General features: G+C 43.1%; 1 protein-coding gene across 2 annotated transcripts in view; it reads left to right on the plus strand.

Moving 5' to 3' along the window:
• The window catches only part of LOC311108260 (mannosyl-oligosaccharide 1,2-alpha-mannosidase IA-like), a 177,735-nt gene that overhangs the window by 34,507 nt on the left and 120,294 nt on the right, over window positions 1-22,934 (plus strand). For both annotated transcript variants that reach the window (XM_084150883.1, XM_084150882.1), the window contains exon 2: window positions 5,006-5,102. In XM_084150883.1, coding sequence (XP_084007009.1) covers window positions 5,006-5,102 — 97 coding nt within the window. The remainder of the gene's footprint in view (window positions 1-5,005; window positions 5,103-22,934) is intronic.

The raw sequence follows: 22,934 nt of genomic DNA on the forward strand, positions 1-22,934 counted from the left end.
CAAACTTTCTGTGCTGCTAACATTCACTCCCAGTCATTCCAAATGCGGAAGCTGGTCACTTGTTGAATAGTGGTGCAAAGAGTTACGGGATATTAGAATCCTCTCGTCTTAACCTGTATATTTTTTACTTAAACCCATGCCAGGAAGTAAAAGCAGGAAGTGTACCCTTCAATTTGTGCTGTGATTTGTTGACTCAACTCAACTGACATTACAAAAAATACATTCCATTGCATGAGCCACATCATTTGAATGAACATTCTACATTACCATGGCAATCCAGCATACTCCAAGTCGATATTCACCTAATAATAAGGAATTCCCCTCGACCACGCCCACAAATTGGTGAAAACAAACTCTTTCCTATTGACCCCCATTGTAAAAGCTAGCTAGCACTCACTCACATGGCTGCTAGCACCGTCATGAAAATGGGCATGAGGGAAGCCCTACAATATTACGTTTTTCTAAGTAGTGAGAACACTCAGGAGCAGGCAATGTTGAAAACTAATGTTTAGACATGTTGTACTTTTCTTTAAATGTCGTTTTGTAATTGACTAAAACAAGCAGACATCAAGAAAATTGTGTTTTGAAAAACGCCAAGTATTTGCTGTGAGCCAATGGGGTAACCTAGGGTAACCACAGGTTGTTTTCCCCACAGGCGGGGACGCGATGTTCTATCTAATATCTACTGGGATTATCAGTTGATAGAACATTCCAGAATACAATGAAAGTTATTGCATCACAATACCAGGCAGCCATTGTGAGTGTACCCATGAGTGTACCAGTCAAATTGCCAGAGTTAGAGCTTCCAAGCCTGTTCTATTCATTCTATTTGTGCGTTCTCCACATCATAGTTCTGCTCTCCTTCACACACTGCTCTGAGAGTCCTCAATGTGGGATGAGGGGGGAGAGGGGGATGGACTGACAGCAGGGGATAAGGGAAATGGAAATTTGGCGAACGGATGATTATTTCCCAGATTCCCCAAACTAGCTGAATGTTCTGGGCTGGTCAGCAGAGAGAATAGAGCAAGGAAAATATGAGATGAACATGTAGGACAGGCTGCTAGGTGATGGAAACGGACATGAGGGAGGGAATAGTTTTTCATGATTAGGCCTAGCCCTTTGATTCCTTTGCCTTTTAAATTGTCAGTTATGGCTCATGTGATTCCCAGACTTTGTGGTTATGTTGGTAGTTTCACTCTGCCCACATCCCTGTTTTTTGTCCTCACATGACACACTTGACTCTCCAACCAACCCACATACTGTAGGCCTATAGAAAGTAAAGCACTCCCTTGGTGGTGTTTATGAATCAATAGACATCTGCCCTTGATCTGCTCTGCCCCCTCCCTAACGTCTTAGAAGGACAACACACTGAGGGAGGTTAATCCTCTTAACACACAGCAGAGCACACTATGCCCAGCTCCACTTTCAGGTCCCTTCTGACTGACTCTCCTGCATAGATCTAGCCTGGCTCAGCAGGTCAAAGAGTGTCTCTGCTGCATAGACACCCTCTGATCTGTGAGACCAAACACAGCCATCCAGGAGTCTCTCTGTCTCCTATCTCCTCAGAGCCCGGTCTTTGAGCACAGGTGTGTGTTACCTGACAACAAAGGTACAACGCTCTGCAATAGGGGTGGGCATTTGAAATTATGTCACTATTCAAATAATATCATTACATTTTTCAGATATCCGGATAGTCGAAATTCAAAAGAATCTAACAAATTGCTCTCGACTCTCTTGACCAATCAGAATGACGCAAATGCCGAGGGCAGTATAACAGTGGACAGGCTGCTTTTCTCCGGTAGTTTTTGGCTAACTGCAACAGTGAAAGAAAAGTCTGATGTTCATCTTGATAGAACTGATTCTGTTACAAAAACTTTTTCTGGTCAGAGTTTGGCATTTATCTGTGTCAGGTCCTCCTTTAGGTGCGTGCCTGTAATAGCTATTTGAAGGGGGGGAAATGGCATACTGTTTGTTGGCAGGGCTGACTGGAGGGCTAAATGTTCAGCAGTAGCTCAACGCACCTTTCATGTAACTATGTCACAAGGAGCATTTAATTTAATAGCTTTTTCATTGATAAAATAGGCCTAAAAAAATACACTCACACAAGTGTTTGAATACTAATGTCTGTTCGGATATTCAAATATTTGAATAACCGTGCCCATCCCCTACTCTGCTCCCCAGAACATCTGTAGATGCCATATAGGAGAGCCCTAGTGATATCCCTGCATGATCTCTGCTGCACCGAGTTTGTGTTTGTTTCTCACGGCAGAAGATGCATCCCCCTCCCTGAGCACCCGCTGTCGCTGCGCTAATCTGTCACCTCATTACAGTGTTGCCGTGACGTCTTTGGACTAGACAATGCCGGCGGTAAACAATGGGAGAGCTTCTGCCACTGATCCGCCCGCCAACAGACAGTCAGTCAGATAGACAGCATGCAGAGAGTGAGAGAGAGCGAGAGAGAGAGAGCCACGAATGACGAGATTACATTTTGACTCAAACGCTTGCATTAAACCCTGACTGGAAAAGCAATTACAGCCTTGTAAATCAGGGAGGCTGGCGCTCCTGCTGAGCAGGAGCAGAACTCTCTCTTGGCTGTGCCAGTCTCTGTGCCTCCGGGAAGACTAGGCTTTGTGCAGGGGGCTGAATATAGAGCTGTCTGGATGGAGACAGTTAACCCACAGTGAACAAAACCTTTCCCATTGGGGAGTAGTCCACCAGAACAGCCTGCTGCTTTGTATTGCAAACAAATCCTAGCACTACTGAATGAGAATCAATACAGCCGTGTGTTCATTGCCTCCTATCTCCCCACAGCTTATAATTCAGTGGCTCTGACAAATTGCTCCGGCTCCCATTCGCCTAGCTACACCAACCAACAGAACCACTGGCTTGTAGCTGGCGTCCTCTCAGCAGGACCACTGTTGTCTAAGAGTAAGGTGTGAGCGCCGAGAAGGCTACGAGGGGGTGGAGCCCAGGGTTTCGGGGTAAATTAAACCCCGGACACATTGAGCTGAGATCTCCCTCTCTCTTCCTCTCTGTGTGGGAGTCGATAAACTAATCTAATCTAAGTCCACGCTGCGCTGTAAATGACTTCCCACCAGCATTCTCTACATGGGGCCCTTCAGACAGAGGGATGAGAAGGTGTTCTGGGGATGTTTGTTTAGGCCCAGGACTGAGTGGAGCTGGGTTCATTTTATCAAGGGAAAAAGGATGAGAGGTGCCTTTCCATAAACACCACTATGAGCCCCTCTGGAAGTTTCTCCCACAATCTTAAGCCTACACAGTAGACTTTCCATGATGGACTGATCCAAACACACACTCTCACACCTAGGCTGAACTATTGTGACTGTGAAGGGTAGGTCCTCCTAATACATCTCTTCTATCTGTCACGGACAATTGACTTTTTAACACTCAATTTCATTCTGATCTTTCCATCGTTGTGCTCCAATTATTTGCCAACTATAGCTTGTGCATTATCAACATCATCTCATCATTTGAAATGGCGGAGGTAACCGGGAGAGAACAGTGGTTGCTATGGTGTTCACATTGCAGGAAGAGCAGACATCATTAATAAACACTTTTGCCGTTGTGTTTGGCGTTCTTGTTTTTCTCCGCTTGATTAAGTATCGCAGAAAGACGTTTTGATTTTAGAAAACTCGCCAGAAAATACTGATCTGTAAACCAATGAGTAATATCTCACAGTCCACTGCTCTGCTTAAGAGGGACTGTATTGTTTCTGTCCCTTGATTTTCTAAAGATTTGTCTCATAGGATGTGGGGATAGCGGTGATATAGTGGCTAACCACATCCACTTAGATTGTTTTGCTAGTGATTTTCAATAGACAGCGTGGAGTTGACCCCATCTCCCTATGTGGATCTGACCGGCTGAGATTCCTGGAGAAAACATTATTTTAATCTCTGTCTGGTCTCATCTTTTGCTCGAGGGGGTTTTCAGCTTCAATCTGTCTCTCTGTATGGAGAGAATGGCAGCATATTTCTCTCTTTTCTCCCTTACAGCCTAATCCTCCCAACAACAAACACACAAACACTACAGGACACACTGGTTGTCGCTACCCTGCAGAGGAAAACTGAGACATGACTGTGCAGAGAGAGAATTAGACACTAGCACTGTGTTGGGGTGCATTGTTAGTGCAACCAGAAAACCCATTCCCTTCCAATTTATCACTTCAATAGACCTAATTATTTCTGGCCTGTTATTTTCCCATATGCTAACTTCAAAAACTTAGTTGGACTGTACTATAGCCGAAAGCAGTAGTTTTGTGATATAAAATGGTGAGCATAATCTCAGACACTCAACAAAGTCAACTTTATAGATGACAGTTTTAAGTGAGTAATATACCTTTTCATTCAAATTTGAAAATTTTGAAAAGCTGTCCTTGTTTTTAACAGCTTATCTGACTCCATCTGGGTTGAGTCACCAGGGAGAGGGAACAAAAGGATTTATCCTGTTATCTCCATTTAGGGTTTCTCAGCTATGATTCCATTGATATTAAGGAGGATTAGGCTTCTGTTATAGTCTCTGGGTCCAAAATAGAAACTGTCAGAAGTCACTGATTTGAAGAACAACCTTGTGACGCATAAAGCTTGGCATCATTATTATTTTTGGAAATGTCAGAATGAATGTAGGATGCGCTGTCTCTCAGGGGTTAAGTATCACAAACCAGGGTCACTGAAGACATCAAACTGAGAGATCTTATAGATTTTTCCCGTGTAATGTCAAGGTCTATTAAATGATTGACAGACTTCCCTGCACAGTAAATATCTGTAGGCTAATCAACATGTTGTCCAACATAAAATAGCCTAAAGTCTCCTTCATCTCACAAATAGGCCTACACTCTTATTTAACAAAACTGTCAAATACTTTGCTGGAAATCTGCCCATAACGACCAAAACACCCATAGGAAGTGAATCACCCTTCATAGATCTGCTAAGACCTAAACCTATTTCTCCCATTTGTCCTCCTCCCCTTCCTCTCCCTCTGCCCACAGATGATGACATTTGCCTGGGACAGTTACAAGCGCTATGCCTGGGGATCCAATGAGCTGAGGCCTGTTTCTAAGCAAGGCCACTCCAGCAATCTGTTTGGTGAGTATCTGTCTCCTGGTCCCCTTCAGTCCTCTAGATGGCTGATTCATGCCCGCCCCCGCTGCCATCACCCTTGCCCCACAGATTAGGACCAAATTGGGAATCAGTCAAAGCTATCAATCAATAATCCTGTGGTGCCAGCCAGGCCAGGCCGGGGAGAGGAGAGGGTACTTGGAGCACCGCTGAGTGTGTCTGGAGTCTTTACCACCACAGTAGGGCTGGAAGGCTCAGATAAATAGATGCTTTGTATTGTCTTCTCAAATTGTAATCTTGTTTTGTTAGTGGACGGTATCGCTGCTGCTGTAGACTTCTATTGAAGATGTATCGTTGATGGAATAATTTCTCTATACTTTTTCTGGCTGGCACAGAGGATTTCATCCGAAACGTTTTGAGTGATAGACCCTTTACTTTTACTCACGCAGCTTCTGATAAACTTTTAGTGAACACGCCCCAATGTACTGGAGAAAGCTCTTAATACTCCCTATGCTTTGATATGTTTTGCTAGAAGCATCTCTTGACTGATAGATCCAGATAGATGCACATTGTTCAGTAGTCTCTCTGTAGACTCTCTGTAGTCTCTGAGATTTGGTGCAGACTAGACGTGTGTGTGTGTTTTTTAAAGGGAGGTAATTGAGTAAAAGGTACCGAGGTAGTGTTGTGTCTCTGTTAATAAGTGTTGCTGCTTCCTATCGCTCTGTCCCATGTGGGACATACTAGACTATCCTGCTGCATGACTCCTGGGGAAACGGAACGATTGCAGTGTTCTTGTTTCTACACACACCCGCGCGCACACACACATAAATACATGATTAAACAACCCCCTCCTGTGTGGTTGGTATTACACTGCTTGCCTTGGACCACATAATGCCCCCCCCCCCATATTGGGTTTTGTTAAGATGCAGTACTTCCCAAATGGAAGTAGAACAATGACATGTATTTTTCCAAGCCTCTCTTCCTCCCTGAGCAAACCACTCAGCACAGCTGGTTCCTCTTACGAGGTATTACAACCCCTTTGTTATAGCCATCACTATCGTTGAGTTTAATTTGTGGAGTTAGATAAATACTCCATGTTCAAATGACCTCACTTCCATTTGCAGATGAAGGATAAATTATGCTTATCGTTCCACCACCCTAGTCTGTATGTGGTGGGTTGAGGTGGCCCATTCTGGATGTTATTTAGCACAACTTCTGTTTCATTCACAAAGGTTAAACATTGTTACATTCTTTGGGAAATAATTAAACTAGTGTGTACATTATCAAAATGTATATTTCCAGAATAATTCAAAATGTCAATAAGAAGAGAAAATGTACTTTAAGACCTCCACTATCGTTACACTTTCTCTCCCCTCCTTCTCTTTATGTGGCCTAATTAAATTTCAACAATGAGGATATTTGTTGGGCTGTTGATAAAATGTCTGTACGGCTGTAAGTGAGCTCTGGTGTGTAATAGGCTGTATGTGGGTGAGCTGTGCTGTACGGCCTGTGACAGTTGAGAGTAGTGTGATGACAGGATTTCAGATGGGCCTGAAAACCAGGCTGTCTGGGGCTGTCTCACTGAGGTGCTAAATATGGTGTGGAGTCTGGTGTGGTGGAGAAGGAGAGCTCTCTGTCTCTCTGTCTCTGTGATGAACAGCTCTCCTCTTCCCCACCGATAACACCAGTCATTTCAGACGCAGGCTACAATCTCACAGTTTACATTCTAATTAAAAATGTCTCCCTAATATACCATGAATGTTCTCCTTCCTCACTCATAACTTTCCATTAGGGACAGGAGTGGCATATAACCTTTTGCCAGCGCTCACTTCTGGAAGTATGGTACCTCATTTAAAGGCCTAATACAAATTCCTCCTACTTAATCTTTTACTCTCTTGAAATATATTTCGAACACTTTCATATTTAACTGAGAATTTCAATCACCCTTGTATAAATTCTATTTCATTATCAGGGATTTAAGATATGCAAATGTCTGTATGAGCGAAAGCTCTCTGAATCCATAATGGCTGATTACTTTGTCTCTGTTTTGGAGCATTTATCAGTCCTTTCCCTTCCGTATAGATGCTAATCTAAAGCAAATACATTTTACATGAATGTTAGACATAAACTGTCATGTTATACAGGAATACTGTATATTGCTTGCCCTCAAGATCCTGTCAGTGGTATATTATGATGCTAATGTATGATTTATGATAACCACAGAGCTTATTTCCTTTACGCACATTCAACATACCATACCACATGGAATTTAAAATTGAGTATATCAGTAGGTTATGTCACACACTGAGATTTGGAGGCGATGAAAAGTCATTGCAATGTCATAATGCTTTTTCTGTACTGTAGTATTGTATTTTGGGGCATCAGATCCGTTGCTCTCTGTGGTTATCATAAAGAATGCTAATTTGTTTAGAAGGAAGCCTCATTAGCTTGCTTCCACAGAACTGGAGCAGACGAAGGCAATTAGGTTGTGTCTTCAACCACGCTTGCCAAGCCTATTGGCTTTTTCTTGGATATAAAGGAGAAGGCTACAACCCCTTTAAGGTGCCATTGATTGCAGCACCTTGAACCCCAAAGCTTGACAACAACTCTTCTTCAAGCTGTTTATCACTAGGAAGAAAAAAGGTTCTCAACTGCGGTCAAAGGTGACTGGAGAACAAGTGCCTTATAAAACATTCATGGCTTTGCAGCAAATTTTGCAGAGAATTTATGTACTAAATTTGATTAACACCCTTAATTTGGCCAGGGAAGCTGGAGTAATACAGTTGAAAGTCGGAAGTATACATACACCTTAGCCAAATACATTTAAACTCCGTTTTTCACAATTCCTGACATTTAATCCTAGTAAAAATTCCCTGTCTTAGGTCAGTTAGGATCACCACTTTATTTTAAGAATGTGAAATGTCAGAATAATAGTAAAGAGAATGATCTATTTCAGCTTTTAGTTCTTTCATCACATTCCCAGTGGGTCAGAAGTTTACATACACTCAATTAGTATTTGGTAGCATTGCCTTTAAATTGTTTAACTTGGGTCAAACGTTTCGGGTAGCCTTCCACAAGCTTCCGACAATAAGTTGGGTGAATTTTGGCCCATTCCTCCTGACAGAGCTGGTGTAACTGAGTCAGGTTTGTAGGCCTCCTTGGTCGCACACGCGTTTTCAGTTCTGCCCACAAATTTTCTATAGGATTGAGGTCAGGGCTTTGTGATGGCTACTCCAATACCTTGACTTTGTTGTCCTTAAGCCATTTTGCCACAACTTTGGAAGTATGCTTGGGGTCATTGTCCATTTGGAAGACCCATTTGCGACCAAGCTTTAACTTCCTGACTGATGTCTTGAGATGTTGCTTCAATATATCCACAATTTTCCTTCCTCATGATGCCATCTATTTTGTGAAGTGCACCTGTCCCTCCTGCAGCAAAGCACCCCTACAGCATGATGCTGCTACCCCCGTGCTTCACGGTTGGGATGGTGTTCTTCGGCTTGCAAGCTACCCCCTTTTTCCTCCAAACATAACGATGGTCATTATGGCCAAACAGTTGTATTTTTGTTTCATCAGACCAGAGCATATTTCAAAAAAAAAACTAAGATCTTTGTCCCCATGTGCAGTTGCAAACCGTAGTCTGGCTTTTTTGTGGCGGTTTTGGAGCAGTGGCTTCGTCCTTGCATCTTCACAAGGTCCTTTGCTGTTGTTCTGGGATTGATTTGCACTTTTCGCACCAAAGTACGTTCATCTCTAGGAGACAGAATGCATCTCCTTCCTGAACGGTATGACGGCTGCGTGGTCCCATGGTGTTTATACTTGTGTACTATTGTTTGTACAGATGAACGTGGTACCTTCAGGCGTTTGGAAATTGCTCCAAAGGATGAACCAGAATTGTGGAGGTCTAAAAAAAGAATTTCTGAGGTCTTTGCTGATTTCTTTTGATTTTCCCATGATGTCATGCAAAGATGCACTGAGTTTGAAGGTAGGCCTTGAAATACATCCACAGGTACACCTCCAATTGACTCAAATGATGTCAATTAGCCTATCAGAATCTTCTAAAGCCATGACATAATTTTCTGGAATTTGCCAAGCTGTTTTAAAGGCACAATCAACTTAGTGTATGTAAACTTCTGACCCACTGGAATTGTGATACAGTGAATTATAAGTGAAATAATCTGTCTGTAAACAATTGTTGGAAAAATTACTTGTGTCATGCACAAAGTAGATGTCCTAACCGACTTGCCAAAACTCGTTTGTAAACAAGAAATTTGTGGAGTGGTTGAAAAACAAGTTTTAATGACTCCAACCTAAGTGTATGTAAACTTCCGACTTCAACTGTATATACTGACGCTGGCATTTATTCCTGTCACCCACTCTCATAACGGCACACAGGCGCTAGCGAAGGGGCGTCCCATGGTTCATAGCACAACACAGCCCAGCGGTGCTCCTTCTCTCCCCTGTCTGCTGCACTGCAGCCCTCTCGGCATCTGGAGCATTGTGAGAGATCACACACGACATTCATCACCACATCAGCCCTGACAACCACCCTGCGGAAAGGCTATTATATCCAGGGGCCACAGTGAGAGGGAGCCATTTGTGACCCACCACCTGGATTCGGTCCTATGTAGCAAAATTTGAAATGGTGTTTTTCACACTTAGATAAAAGTATTGACTCGGTAGAAAATGGTATATCATACACTGCAGTTGAGGAACAATGGGAAAGTAATTATGCTTTGAAAGTTGTTAAACTTGTAACCCCACTATTGAGAAAATGGCCCGTGAATGTTTTGGTACACCTACTGGAGAGCTCTTTTTTGTCTACACTCATTCAGTATCGTTCACACCCTCTTAAGCCTTAGCCCCACCCATCTCTTTAAGGATTCACATGTGAAGCCATGTGCTAAACAGAGTGAATAAGGTTGTGTAAAAAACAACCAAAGATTTCAAAACTAATAGTGTTGAAAGTAGTAGTAAAAATACACTATCTAGTCCTTGGCCTATATCCTAATCTGACTTTGGTGCAGGTCTTGTTGTTCTTCACATTACTGTCTCTGGTAAACACACACTATATCAAATAAAATCAACGTTTATTTGTCACATGCACAGGATACAGAAGGTGTAAACGGTACTGTGAAATGGTTACTTGGATAGTTGAGTCTTTTGTTTAGCCATGTAGCTAGCTAGCTGAACAATGAGCCAAAATCCCAACTCTAATGCCGCGTTCAAAACAACTGGGAACTCAGAAATCTCAGACTTCTGACTTCAGTGTGTTCAAAACAAATGGGAACTCTGAAAAAAACGAACTCTGACTGGGAAAAATCGATTTGTACGGTCATCTAACTCAGAATTCCAACTTGGGAACTCGGGCCTCTTTCTAGAGCTCCGACTTTCCGACCTGAAGATCACTGACGTCATGATTTGACCTCGTATTTTTCAGAGTTCCCAGTTGTTTTGAACGCGGTAATACTACCATGCACCATGCATGAATCTGCAGGTAGCTAAAGCTAACCAACTAGGTTCAACGTTAGCTAGCTAGCAAATATTAGGTTATAACTAGCAATGCAATTGGCCTTCTGAGATACAAATAATATTACTACACAGATCATACACGTAACGTTAGCTAGCCAGCCAGCCAGCTAACGTTAGCTAGCTAGCTAGCTAACAGTACACTTTAACTTGCAATGATAGTGACTTTCTGACAAAATTAGAAACGTATCATATCTGAAAATGTAGCTAGACTCTTACCTGTATACATGGATGAACGCTTCTCCCTCTCAGTCATGGATGCCATGGTTGCCCTTAGTTTGAAGATGTAATCCAAAGACAGGTGTTTTATACAACAGCCTTCAGTGTTCTTTTTTCGTCTCTCTCCGCATTTGGCAATCATCTCTGCTTCCACCGGGCATTCCACTGATTTCAGAACTCGGTCAACTTATTTCGTGACAACAACACTGATCGTCGTTTCTTCCCCATCTCTGTCATCCGAAGACTCTACAAGGTCTGGTTCAATGAAAATGTTTTACCTAAATCAGGGATTTCCTCATCAGAGCAGTAGCAACACTTTTTCAGTTCTTTATGATATATTTCAAAAAAAGCTGCGGTAGAAAGGATTATCTACACAAACTGAGCAGCTCATGTTATAGACAGAAGCAGGCTACATGGCAGACCAATCTGAACTCATTTCTCGGTATGTCCAGCCCATTCATTATCTCAGCCAATCATGGCTAGCGGGAAGGTTCCTGTATTTCTCCGTGGCTAAACCAACCAGGCTTGTAATTTTTATATTTACAGATGGCATACAAGTTTGTTATTAAGACACACATGAAAGTTTACATGTTCCAGGTGGCATTTCTGCCCAAAAACACATTAATTAGTGTGGCGCAGTGGTCTAAGGCACTGCATCGCAGTGCTAGTGCTAGCTGTGCCACTAGAGATCCTGGTTCGAATCCAGGCTCTGTCGTAGCTGGCCGTGACCGGGAGACCCATGGGGCGGCGCACAATTGGCCCAGCGTCGTCCAGGGTAGGGGAGGGAATGGCCAGCAGGGATGTAGCTCAGTTGGTAGAGCATGGCGTTTGCAACGCCAGGGTTGTGGGTTCGATTCCCACGGGGGGCCAGTATGAAAAAATAAAAAATGTATGCACTCACTAACTGTAAGTCGCTCTGGATAAGAGCGTCTGCTAAATGACTAAAATGTAAAATGTAAAATAATTTTTAATGTTCAAATGCCTCTCCTGTGAAGTAGTGACGTTCTTGAAACTGGTCACATTTACTAAAACAGGAAGGTGGGCCTTGAGGGGAATACTGGTCGATTTCACACACACACACACACACACACACCAGGGTTTCGGTTAGGAAAATGTGGTGCCGGTCATTCGACCTGCAGCATTTTAATTTAATGGACATTTGAGAAATGTACCGGACCCATATGCATTGGGTGCGTAACCTGATTAGGGCGTCCATCCACGGTGCTCAACATGACAGAAATCATAGATAGATTATGGTTATTCATCTTAACAGAACATGCAACTCGAGGATGCAACAGCATGCGTCCTTCTTACCGAATTCCAATGCGCACTTTGAATATGTTTGAATAACTGCCACATTTACTTTTCCTCAGCCAACAAGATGAGTAGCGAACAGCAAAATCACTAGCCTATGTCAATCTGATTTCCCCTATAGATTGTCTTTCTTTGCGAGAAAGAAATAGCCTATTCCAAACACACTCTGGGACAGTTGTGGGGCGATAGATCCCAAATTCATACAACCAGTAGGCCTAGGCTACATAATAAAAAGAAAATGCAACAGATCAGATCGTTTAGCTTAAAATGTTGATAAACTATTATTTCTGCACATTTATAGGTGCAGCAGTGCGCACAAGGCAGTAGGCTACGTGTGAATGTTCGTTCCATAATGCAATTACCGGGATAATACCAGTGTCAAAAATGGACCGCACATGTGAGCGGTTTAATGTGACAGAGATTAATATATCCGTTAGAAATTTTGAAAGAGGGGAGATCTAAAGATGCAGCAACTAGCATGGGTTGCTTATATGACTAGGATTGTGCCTTTGGCTATTGGACAGTGAAAGAAAGTTGATTTGAAAACCAATAGAAGAGAAATAGGCTACTGGTTTCAATGGCATATGGAAGTCTTTATAAAATAATTTCCTCCACGTTTCAGATGGTCGTATTTTACTTTGAAGCAAGGTAAAACATGCATCATAATAAGAAGTACAACTTTCAGGTTTCAAACAATGAAGTATATTTTCGAAATGCATACTGTCTCCAGCTCATTGCAAAGTGGTGTGTGACGCACTGTTGCCTGCTTACCGTTGCCTATACAGTGCCTTGCAAAAGTATTCATCCTCCTTGGCGTTTTTCCTATTTTGTTGCATTACAACCTGTAATTTAAATGGATTTTCATGTAATGGACATACACAAAATAGTCCAAATTGGTGAAGTGAAATGAAAAAAATTACTTGTTTCAAAAAGTTCTAAAAAAATTAATAACGGAAAAGTGGTGCTTGCATATGTATTCACCCCCTTTGCTATGAAGCCCCTAATTTTACAATGACGGCCTACACCGGCCAAACCCGGGGGGGGGGGGGGGGGGGTGGTTGTCTTATTTGTTGTTTGTTTCACAATAAAATATATTTTGCATCTTCAACGTGGTAGGCATGTTGTGTAAATCAAATGATACAACCCCCCAAAAAATCCATTTTAATTCCAGGTTGTAAGGCAACAAAATAGGAAAAATGCGAAGGGGGGGGTGCATACTTTCGCAAGCCACTGAATGCACTTGAATGGTGAATGGAAAGCACGCTTCAATTACCAGGCCATCAACACTTTTTAACACGCAATTGCATTTAGATTTGTTATGTAGTGATTGGGTTTATAAAAGCATGTTTCACTCACAGGAGGTTGGTGGCACCTTAATTGGGAGAACAGGCTCATGGTAATAGCTGGAGTGGAATTGGTGGAATGCTATCAAATACATCAAACACATGGTTTTCATCTGTATGATGCCATTCCATTTGCTCCGTTCCAGCCATTTATTATGAGCCGTCTTCCCCTCAGCAGCCTTCACTGGTTTCACTCCAGCAGAAACTAATGAGCTGTTTGAGAAGCAGCTCTCGTGCTGTCTGACAGATTTCCGCTTATAGTCTTTGTATCTCTATGTTGTGCACGTTTGATAAACATAAAAACGAACGAAAAAATACACGCAGCTAAAGTGAGGGAAAAAAGTATTTGATCCCCTGCTGATTTTGTACGTTTGCCCACTGACAAAGAAATTATCAGTCTATAATTTTTATGGTAGGTTTATTTGAACAGTGAGAGACAGAATAACAACAAAAAAATCCAGAAAAACACATGTCAAAAATGTTATAAATTGATTTACATTTTAATGAGGGAAATAAGTATTTGACCCCCTCTCAATCAGAAAGATTTCTGCCTCCCATGTGTCTTTTATACAGGTAACGAGCTGAGATTAGGAGCACACTCTTAAAGGGAGTGCTCCTAATCTCAGTTTGTTACCTGTATAAAAGACACCTGTCCACAGAAGCAATCAATCAATCAGATTCCAAACTCTCCACCATGGCCAAGACCAAAGAGCTCTCGAAGGATGTCAGGTACAAGATTGTAGACCTACACAAGGCTGGAATGGGCTACAAGACCATCGCCAAGCAGCTTGGCGAGAAGGTGACAACAGTTGGTGCGATTATTCGCAAATGGAAGAAACACAAAATAACTGTCAATCTCCCTCGGCCTGGGGCTCCATGCAAAATCTCACCTCGTGGAGTTGCAATGATCATGAGAAGGTGAGGAATCAGCCCAGAACTACACGGGAGGATCTTGTCAATGATCTCAAGGCAGCTGGGACCATAGTCACCAAGAAAACAATTGGTAACACAGTACGTCGTGAAGGACTGAAATCCTGCAGCGCCCGCAAGGTCCCCCTGCTCAAGAAAGCACATATACATGCCCGTCTGAAGTTTGCCAATGAACATCTGAATGATTCAGAGGAGAACTGGGTGAAAGTGTTGTTGTCAGATGAGACCAAAATCGAGCTCTTTGGCATCAACTCAACTCGCCGTGTTTGGAGGAGGAGGAATGCTGCCTATGACCCCAAGAACACCATCCCCACCGTTAAACATGGAGGTGGAATCATTATGCGTTGGGGGTGTTTTTCTGCTAAGGGGACAGGACAACTTCACCGCATAAAAGGGACGATGGACGGGGCCATGTACCGTCAAATCTTGGGTGAGAACCTCCTTCCCTCAGCCAGGGCATTGAAAATGGGTCGTGGATGGGTATTCCAGCATGACAATGACCCAAAACACACGGCCAAGGCAACAAAGGAGTGGCTCAAGAAGAAGCACATTAAGGTCCTGGAGTGGCAACAGTGTCTCCAGACCTTAATCCCATAGAACATCTGTGGAGGGAGCTGAAGGTTCGAGTTGCCAAACGTCAGCCTCGAAACCTTAATGACTTGGAGAAGATCTGCAAAGAGGAGTGGAACAAAATCCCTCCTGATATGTGTGCAAACCTGGTGGCCAACTACAAGAAACGTCTGACCTCTGTGATTGCCAACAAGGTTTTTGCCACCAAGTACTAAGTCATGTTTAGCAAAGGGTCAAATACTTATTTCCCTCATTTAAAATGCAAATCAATTTTTAACATTTTTGACATGCGTTTTTCTAGTTTTTTTTGTTGTTATTCTGTATCTCACTATTCAAATAATCCTACCATTAAAATTAAAGATTGATCATATCTTTGTCAGTGGGCAAACTTACAAAATCAGCAGGGGATCAAATACTTTTTTCCCTCACTGTATTTAATTCCACTAAATTATGCAAATGACCGATAAGCATGAGCGGTCAAATATATTTCCATCAACTGGTATTTCCATCAATGAATAGTCTAAAAAGCATTATTTTGCATTTATTTTATTTTATTTTTCTTACAATTGGCTGCGGCAGTTTTATCAGTTTTACATTTTTTGATCGGCCAAAAGCCGGCTATTACCGGCTAACGGAAACCCTGACACACACACACTCACTCACAGACACACATACACACAGATACTACCAATGCCATCCCGAGCCAAGGATAAATTCAGTCGGTCTCCTATTAATCAAGAAATGACGGAGCTTTGCATTATTAATCTATGGGAGTGCTTGGTTAATGGAACCTGAGGTATGCATAAGACATGGCCAGACATCTGCTCTGCGATGTGCTCTGTACCTGGGAAGACAGAAATAAGGCCGAGGCATTGATCAGTCCGATGCATGGTTTATGGCTGCTCCGCCAGCTGCAGACGCGGGCAGGAGCCTGGTGCTCTGGCCTGCAGGATGTCAGCCTGGTCACAGAGGAAGCCAACACGCTCTAGCTCAGAAAGTAGGCCTAGACTCTGGGCTGTGGGATGCCACTTGTTCAAATGTCTATTGAAGTATGTTTTGATATGAGACGGTGCTGGGAAACACTTTTTAGAGACCCTTCCTAGCAATTAGAAGCTTCAGAATGTTCCTGACATTTGGCACACTTAGCTGCCATATTTCACTTGATTTTAATCTTACGTTTTTGAGTTTTCTGTCCAACCTCATAGTTCATCCTCGACTGTAATCATACTTGCTGTCTGAGTCGATGTGTTTTGACGTGTTTTGTTTAGTCTAGGTCTCTTGTCTCCAGAGTTGGGAAATGAATAATAGAGTCGGCGGATGTTGTCCTAATATGATTGCCGTTATTCGGTCTGATCAATGAAGTCAGCCCTGCTGATGTCTCTGTTCCCTCATGGCTAGACTTATTAATACCTACCCTTCGCATGTCTGTTGGTTAATGAGGAAAGTCAATCAAATGGGATATTTATCTTGTGGAGTGAATAAAAGAAGGATCCACAGTTTAGAATTTATTTTGTAAGTGATTTCTCCCTCACAACATGAGCATCAAGCCTCTATCAAGTTACAGCCAGAAAAAAGAGCTAAGGATGATTGTTTAAAAAAAATCTAATTAAATCTAGAATTGACAAGTGTCGTGACGTGACTTTCATTAATGTGATGACTGTTATTTATCGATCAACTAACTTTTCACGCTCAACAGTGTGTATCAAGAATGGTCCACCACCCAAAGGACACTTGACACAACTGTGAGAAGCATTGGAGTCAACATGGGCCAGCATCGCTGTGGAACGCTTTCGACACCTTGTAGAGTCCATGCCCCGATGAATTGAGGCTGTTCTGAGGGCAAAGGGGGGTGCAACTCAATATTTGGAAGGTGTTCCTAATGTTTTGTACACTGTGTATATGCACGTCTATGAAGTAGTTCAGTTATACATGTCAATTAGTGTTTTTTATTAGTTGTTAGCTAAAATATGATCCATAATTTTAAGTAATTTGACTTGTCTGGGAGCAGTTCCAGTACCTGTGTAGTTTGGGAGGAAATCAAAAGAGATATCTAGATTTCCTCAGACTAGTCATAAACTATATTCGGAAGTCCCTTCTCTCCTACCCCTTCTATGTGAATGGCCAGATGTAATGAGGGACCTCACTGTGTTTTTATGTCATCCTTCACACCACTCCCCCTACAGGGGTTGGTAGGTCAGTCAGTAGGCAAGTCATTATGCAGCTGGCTCTGATAGTGTGTGATATCAATGCTGTGATGTCACAATGCAAATGGTATTCCAGTCATGAGGATGATAAGTCCAGGGCTTCAGCAGTGACAGACACATGTAGGATTAAGAGGTCTCATTGCCCTGAACCAGAGACCAGACACAAAACACCTGTAGTCATGGGCTGAAAGCATCACTGCCTCTGTGGTTTGATCAATAATCCATTATATGACTCCTCACACGTGTGCTTGCCAAAGAAGGTACTGCACTGGAGGCACTCTCGTTATTTTCTATGTCAGAGTCTTGTTTTAAAGCACAGTGGTGGCACGCCCAGGTGGGAGCAGAGAAGCCTCTGCCACAACAGTACCATGGCTAATAAACCCACAGGGACACAGCATGTGTGGACAATGCTCCATCCATAAACTTCAAGTGCAGTAGAAATACAATGGGGAAAAACTAATATTCTCATTCTCTCTGTCTATTGTTATTCTGGCAGTTTGATGGGGGAGTTCAAAGAAGTCAACCCCTCTGGCGGATTATGATGTTATGTTTTCGTCCAGGTTTTGAGTTGCTGAAAGTTACAAATTCATCAGGCCTCTGAAAGGAGAAGAACAGTTGAGCTGAGCGAGCCTTAGGAGAGTGCATTTCAGCTCTGTGCCCCTGTGAGCTAATTTACCACGATGACTACCGAACCGTGACACGCGGTCTGGATCTGGGGCTACGCTCGCATTAATTACCCAACAAAACAAGTGGAGCGCTGTGCCGTGAGTGTGTGAGCGTTCTCGTTTTGCAGCGCCTCCCATGTGTGGCTTGGCTTGGTGGTGATTAAGTGTCTGCTCCCCACAGAGCTCTGGAAATATATTCATATATATATATATTCAAGAAATAGGCCAAAGTCTTTGCAAATGAGGGAAGAGGCAGCGATAGCAGCTAGATGCGAGTGTGTTTTCTTTCTGTTTGTCTTTGAGACTGTCTTTAGAGTTTGTGCAGAACAAGCCAGAGGCATGTTTGATGAAGTGAGCATGACCATTTGAAGCGATTTTTCATGAATGAGAGCTAACACCATTTCAATGTTTGTCAGTTTGATTGTTTTCTCTGATCTGCTCATTTTTCTCTGAGCTGATGAATGAATTGTTACAGTTTACAAACAGATCCATTAGGCGCTGCACAGAATAAGAAGGCATTGCTTCTCCGCCAGAATTGCTCATCAAGCTTGTTTTGACATGACCATTGGTTCTGCACTTGGGGATGGCATGGTGAAAACTCTCACACACACTCACAGTCCCTGGAGGATTGCCAGGTTGCATGCTGGCACCCAGGGGCTTTCTGCAGTGTGTCTGATGGGACTAGAGGGCTCTCTTGTCCCCCTCGTCTCCCCTCTGCCTGGCTGCTCTGAGATGTCTTTACCAGCAGCTTCTCGCTGAGCGAGACAAGGCTTTTTGCTTCAGCTGTAATCACCAGTGTAATCTCCTCTGAAGCTGCAGTCGTGCCCTGAAGAAAAGGCCGCAGTGAGAGGACGCGGCTAGCAGGAAGGAGAGCGAACAAGGGGAGGAAAAGAGAAACGGCGAAATAGCAGGAACAAGTCTCTGCATTAATCTGGATGATAAGAGCTCCAGTGTGATTATGATGTGGAGCTACACTAAGAGGATGACAGATATCTTCTCCAACTCCTCTGGAATATGACCGATTGTACTGCCATGTTTTATCTTTCCCCATATACTGTCAGATGTTGATGTAGATGTACAGTTAATGATGATGATGATGATGATGATGATGATGATGATGATGATGATGATGATGATGATGATGATGAGTAGGATTTACAAGATAAAGCCTTTCTCCAAATGCTCAAAGCACATCACATTGCTTTGCATCCTGAGAGTGTGTCAAGACTCCTGAGCGGCCAGGGTTTTCCTTTCAGATGACTGGTCCCGGTTGGAAGCAGACAGACGGACTCAGGATCCTGTGGTGTGAGCTGTAGTACGCTCCTCCCTCTGGTTACACTACCCTTCTCTCTCTCTATCACATCCATCAATGCCTCATTCCCAGCGGCCGGAGAAGAAGCTCTCAAGAGACTTTGCTTCTTGCTGATTCACACATGGCCGCCATCACAAAGGAAGAGATAAGGCACTCTGACTGTTAGTGTCTGTGAAGAGAGCATAGCCGCGGGAAGTAGGGGTGTCCACAAACTGAATAGCCTAATTCTAGCTGGCTACTAGACAGATGCTGTCCATTCAGCCACACCCCACGGAGCTCCACTATGCCTACCTATACCGAGGCGCTGTCCATTCAGCGGTGCTGAGTCAGGGGCGCGGCCTTAACCCTCCTATTATGTTGCGGGTCAATTTGACCCATTTCCACTTTTGAGTTGTCTAAAATACTAGTTAACTTCTCTTTTTCTCCATGAAATTAAATTACTTTTCCTCATTTAGGGTCATGAACCTAACTGCAAAATGTGGACACACTGATGTGTTGTGGAATGTCTGTGTAGATTTTGTATACAAACATAATGTTGTGTGTCATTTTGACTCGGAGGCTTTTATGTGTATAGATATTTGCACAGGTCCAAAATAAACAAGTGTCTTTGATGTATTTTATTTTGACTGGTTCTTGTTGCACTTTTATAATATTAATATGCCATTTAGCAGACGCTTTTATCCAAAGCGACTTACAGTCATGCGTGCATAATTTATTTTTTTTTTGTGTATGGGTGGTCCCGGGGATCGAACCCACTACCTTGGCGTTATAAGCGCCGTGCTCTACCAGCTGAGCTACAGAGGACCACAGGAGCTTTCCCAAGCTTCTCCTTCTCAGTGCGAGACCAGCAGATCTCTGACACACTCAAAAATGAGCTCCAAAAGATTTTCAGTCAATGAAGCCTTATCACAAATTCTGGACTGTGACAGTGAAATAGAAGAAGAGGTTTCAGAGATAGAGGACAATGCTGTTGATGATCCAGATTGTGAATCTTTCTTTGGTGAAGAGGATTCAGAGGAGGAGTCTGCCATACCATCCCCTCCATCAGATGAGAGAGAGAGCACGCAACAACCATCATCCAGAGAAGAGAGGACATGGAAGTCTAAAGATGGTAATATAGAATGATCACCACAACGAAGTCAATGTAGACTGTCAGCTACCAATGTAATCAAAATTGACTGTCTTGAATGTGTTTAAACTGTGCGGGTCAATCTGACCCATACCACCAGGGTTAATGTGTAGATTGTTCTTAATTCCTTGGTTGAGTTTGTTTGTCTTTATGCGTCCTTGTCTATTGTAGCCCTAAGTAATTCCTTTGATGTATGCCTTTTATTTCAATGCATGTGTAGGATTTTCCACAAGTAGTCTAAATGAGTCAATGTAGCCTATGTATGATGAGGTTGAGTAGTACATTGTATCCACCCATTCCACAGACCAGGTGACAATGTCTGGGGGACATTTTTGTTTGTTTTTGCTGTTCTCCAAATAGCATTTTAGATTTTAAAAATTGTGTAGAACTCAGCTGGTAGAGCATGGCGCTTGTAACGCCAAGGTAGTGGGTTCGATCCCCGGGACCACCCATACACAAAAAAATGTATGCACGCATGACTGTAAGTCGCTTTGGATAAAAGCGTCTGCTAAATGGCATATTATTATTATTATTTATATTACAGTAAATGAGCTTCAACCGGTGGGTGTATTTTCCCCTCGTTGGTGGAAAAAATGCAGCACCCCCACCCCCAAACTACTTCCCATGGCTATGGAAGAGAGGCAACTTACTGCAGCACGTCGCTGTGTGAATTATGGATAAGTCCACTCTTGTATTGCCAGCCATAACCTCGTGGGTATCTATAATTCCTCACCCTTCACTCTCTGAAGGCCCAGTTCAACACAATCGCAGAATGTGACATGGTGTTAAAATGGAAAATGACACAAGAGATTGACAACATGACATTGCTTTCACTGGGGGGCAAATGTGAGGCCTTGTAGGCACATTGACCCGGAAAATCCTTGCAGGCGTAAACCAGCTTGCATCTGACAAAACAAAAACACACTTATCTGGGCCACTACGGTGACATTGCCAAGACATTTTCTTGCCAAATGGGTTTGAAGGTTGACTTGCTAATTGAGTGTTGTGAATTCCAGAAGGTTCTCTGCTCATGGCAGCTAGCCCTCCGAGCTGAAATCGTCTACCATCTGTCACATTGGCCTAGCTCTCCCCATGGAGAGGGGCTCCATATTACACAGTGGCCACCTTCAAATACCACCTTGTCACTTCAAGCAACATTTTCTTAACCAAGCTTTTTTTGAAAGAGAACACGCACCAGACTAACTCAGTGTTAAGCATTAAAAGTTTAATCCAAGCTGAACCTGACCTGCGGCTATCTGGCTGGCCCAGGCATCACTGCAGGCAAAGACCTGGCTCAAAGACTACCACGTTTTCATCTGTCTTTTCTGGGATCAACTTTTCAAACGTTAAGGTCGACCCTTTTCATTCTGTTGATCAATAATCTTTAACATCCTCTCCCAGGGCACTGCTATTTTATCGACTACTTTACTGCTGCATCTTTACAAGAACAGTCTGTGCATATTCTCCTCCTTTTATCAACTCAATGTTACTTCAGTGTTACCATTGTAAGGTTTGTCAACTCTCATGGAAAGAGGTTGCGCTTATGTATTCCTTTTGTTGTGACATACTCATAGGATTACAAGCATATTACTGATGTACACGGATTTGCACACTATTTGTCCAAGGTAGACTATGTTGGGGAGACTCGATTATGCCTTCATTCCAAAGCCATTCCGTGTGCGCATCAGGTATTCCATCTCCGTAATTGGAATGGATGGTGTAATTCAGCCTGGGCCTCCCCTGGGCTTCACTGTGCGTGTGTGGTGGTCCCCACAGTGACTGGGCTGATGTAGATTATGCTGGGACTGGGAGGGGTGAACAGGGGCTGCAACAGAGCGGGGGAATTCATCACCCACAGAGGTGGGATCTGGGGACCTGCATGGCCCTGCGTCAGACCCCCTGTCACAACCAGGCCTTCGTAAGAGCACTATGGAGCACTGTGTATCATAACAGGCTGATTTTATGATCTGCTCTGTCCTCACCTGGGCTTTCAGCCACAGACCCAGAAAAAGAACACTATAGTAGGTAGGCTACCTAGCCTCAGTTTACAATTCGTTTTCTCACACACCCATTCACCCTCTGATTTCTTGCAATTCCACCCTCCCACTTCCCATGACTGAGGAAACAAAACAAGCAAATTATTTTTTGCCTTGTTTTCGCTGCTTGTCTTTTTGGACATAGTATTGTCTTAATACGGAAATACAATGACACTAGAGCTTACATTAACATAAAACACTGGTGGCCCACTGGTGTCAACACTGGTCTCATTGGAAAAGCACCATTTGTTTTCTAAAATAGGCGTCAATGAAGTGGTAAGATAATGTCCTCCCTCAATACACTGAGTAGTATCACTGTCTGTATGGGTTTGATATTCTGAGCACACCTTTGTTTTGAGAGGCGATGTGCTGCGCTCCTCTGTTTCTCAGAGAAATTACAGCTTGACTTTGTCGCCTTTTACGTGAAGGTTGTTTTTGTCCAAACAATGCATAATTCTCTGTCAAGCCTCAAAGGCTCTCAGCCCCGTGAAATTTAGTTTTCCACCATTGGTGCCGCTCACCGGTAACGATGTGAGAACTCTATTGGCAAGTGTCATCTGTCAATAAAATGGGTCTCTGCTCCTCTAAAGTATGAGATATGAAGGGAG

This window comes from Coregonus lavaretus, assembly GCF_964263955.1.
Source record: "Coregonus lavaretus genome assembly, chromosome: 33".
Lineage (NCBI taxonomy): Eukaryota > Metazoa > Chordata > Actinopteri > Salmoniformes > Salmonidae > Coregonus > Coregonus lavaretus.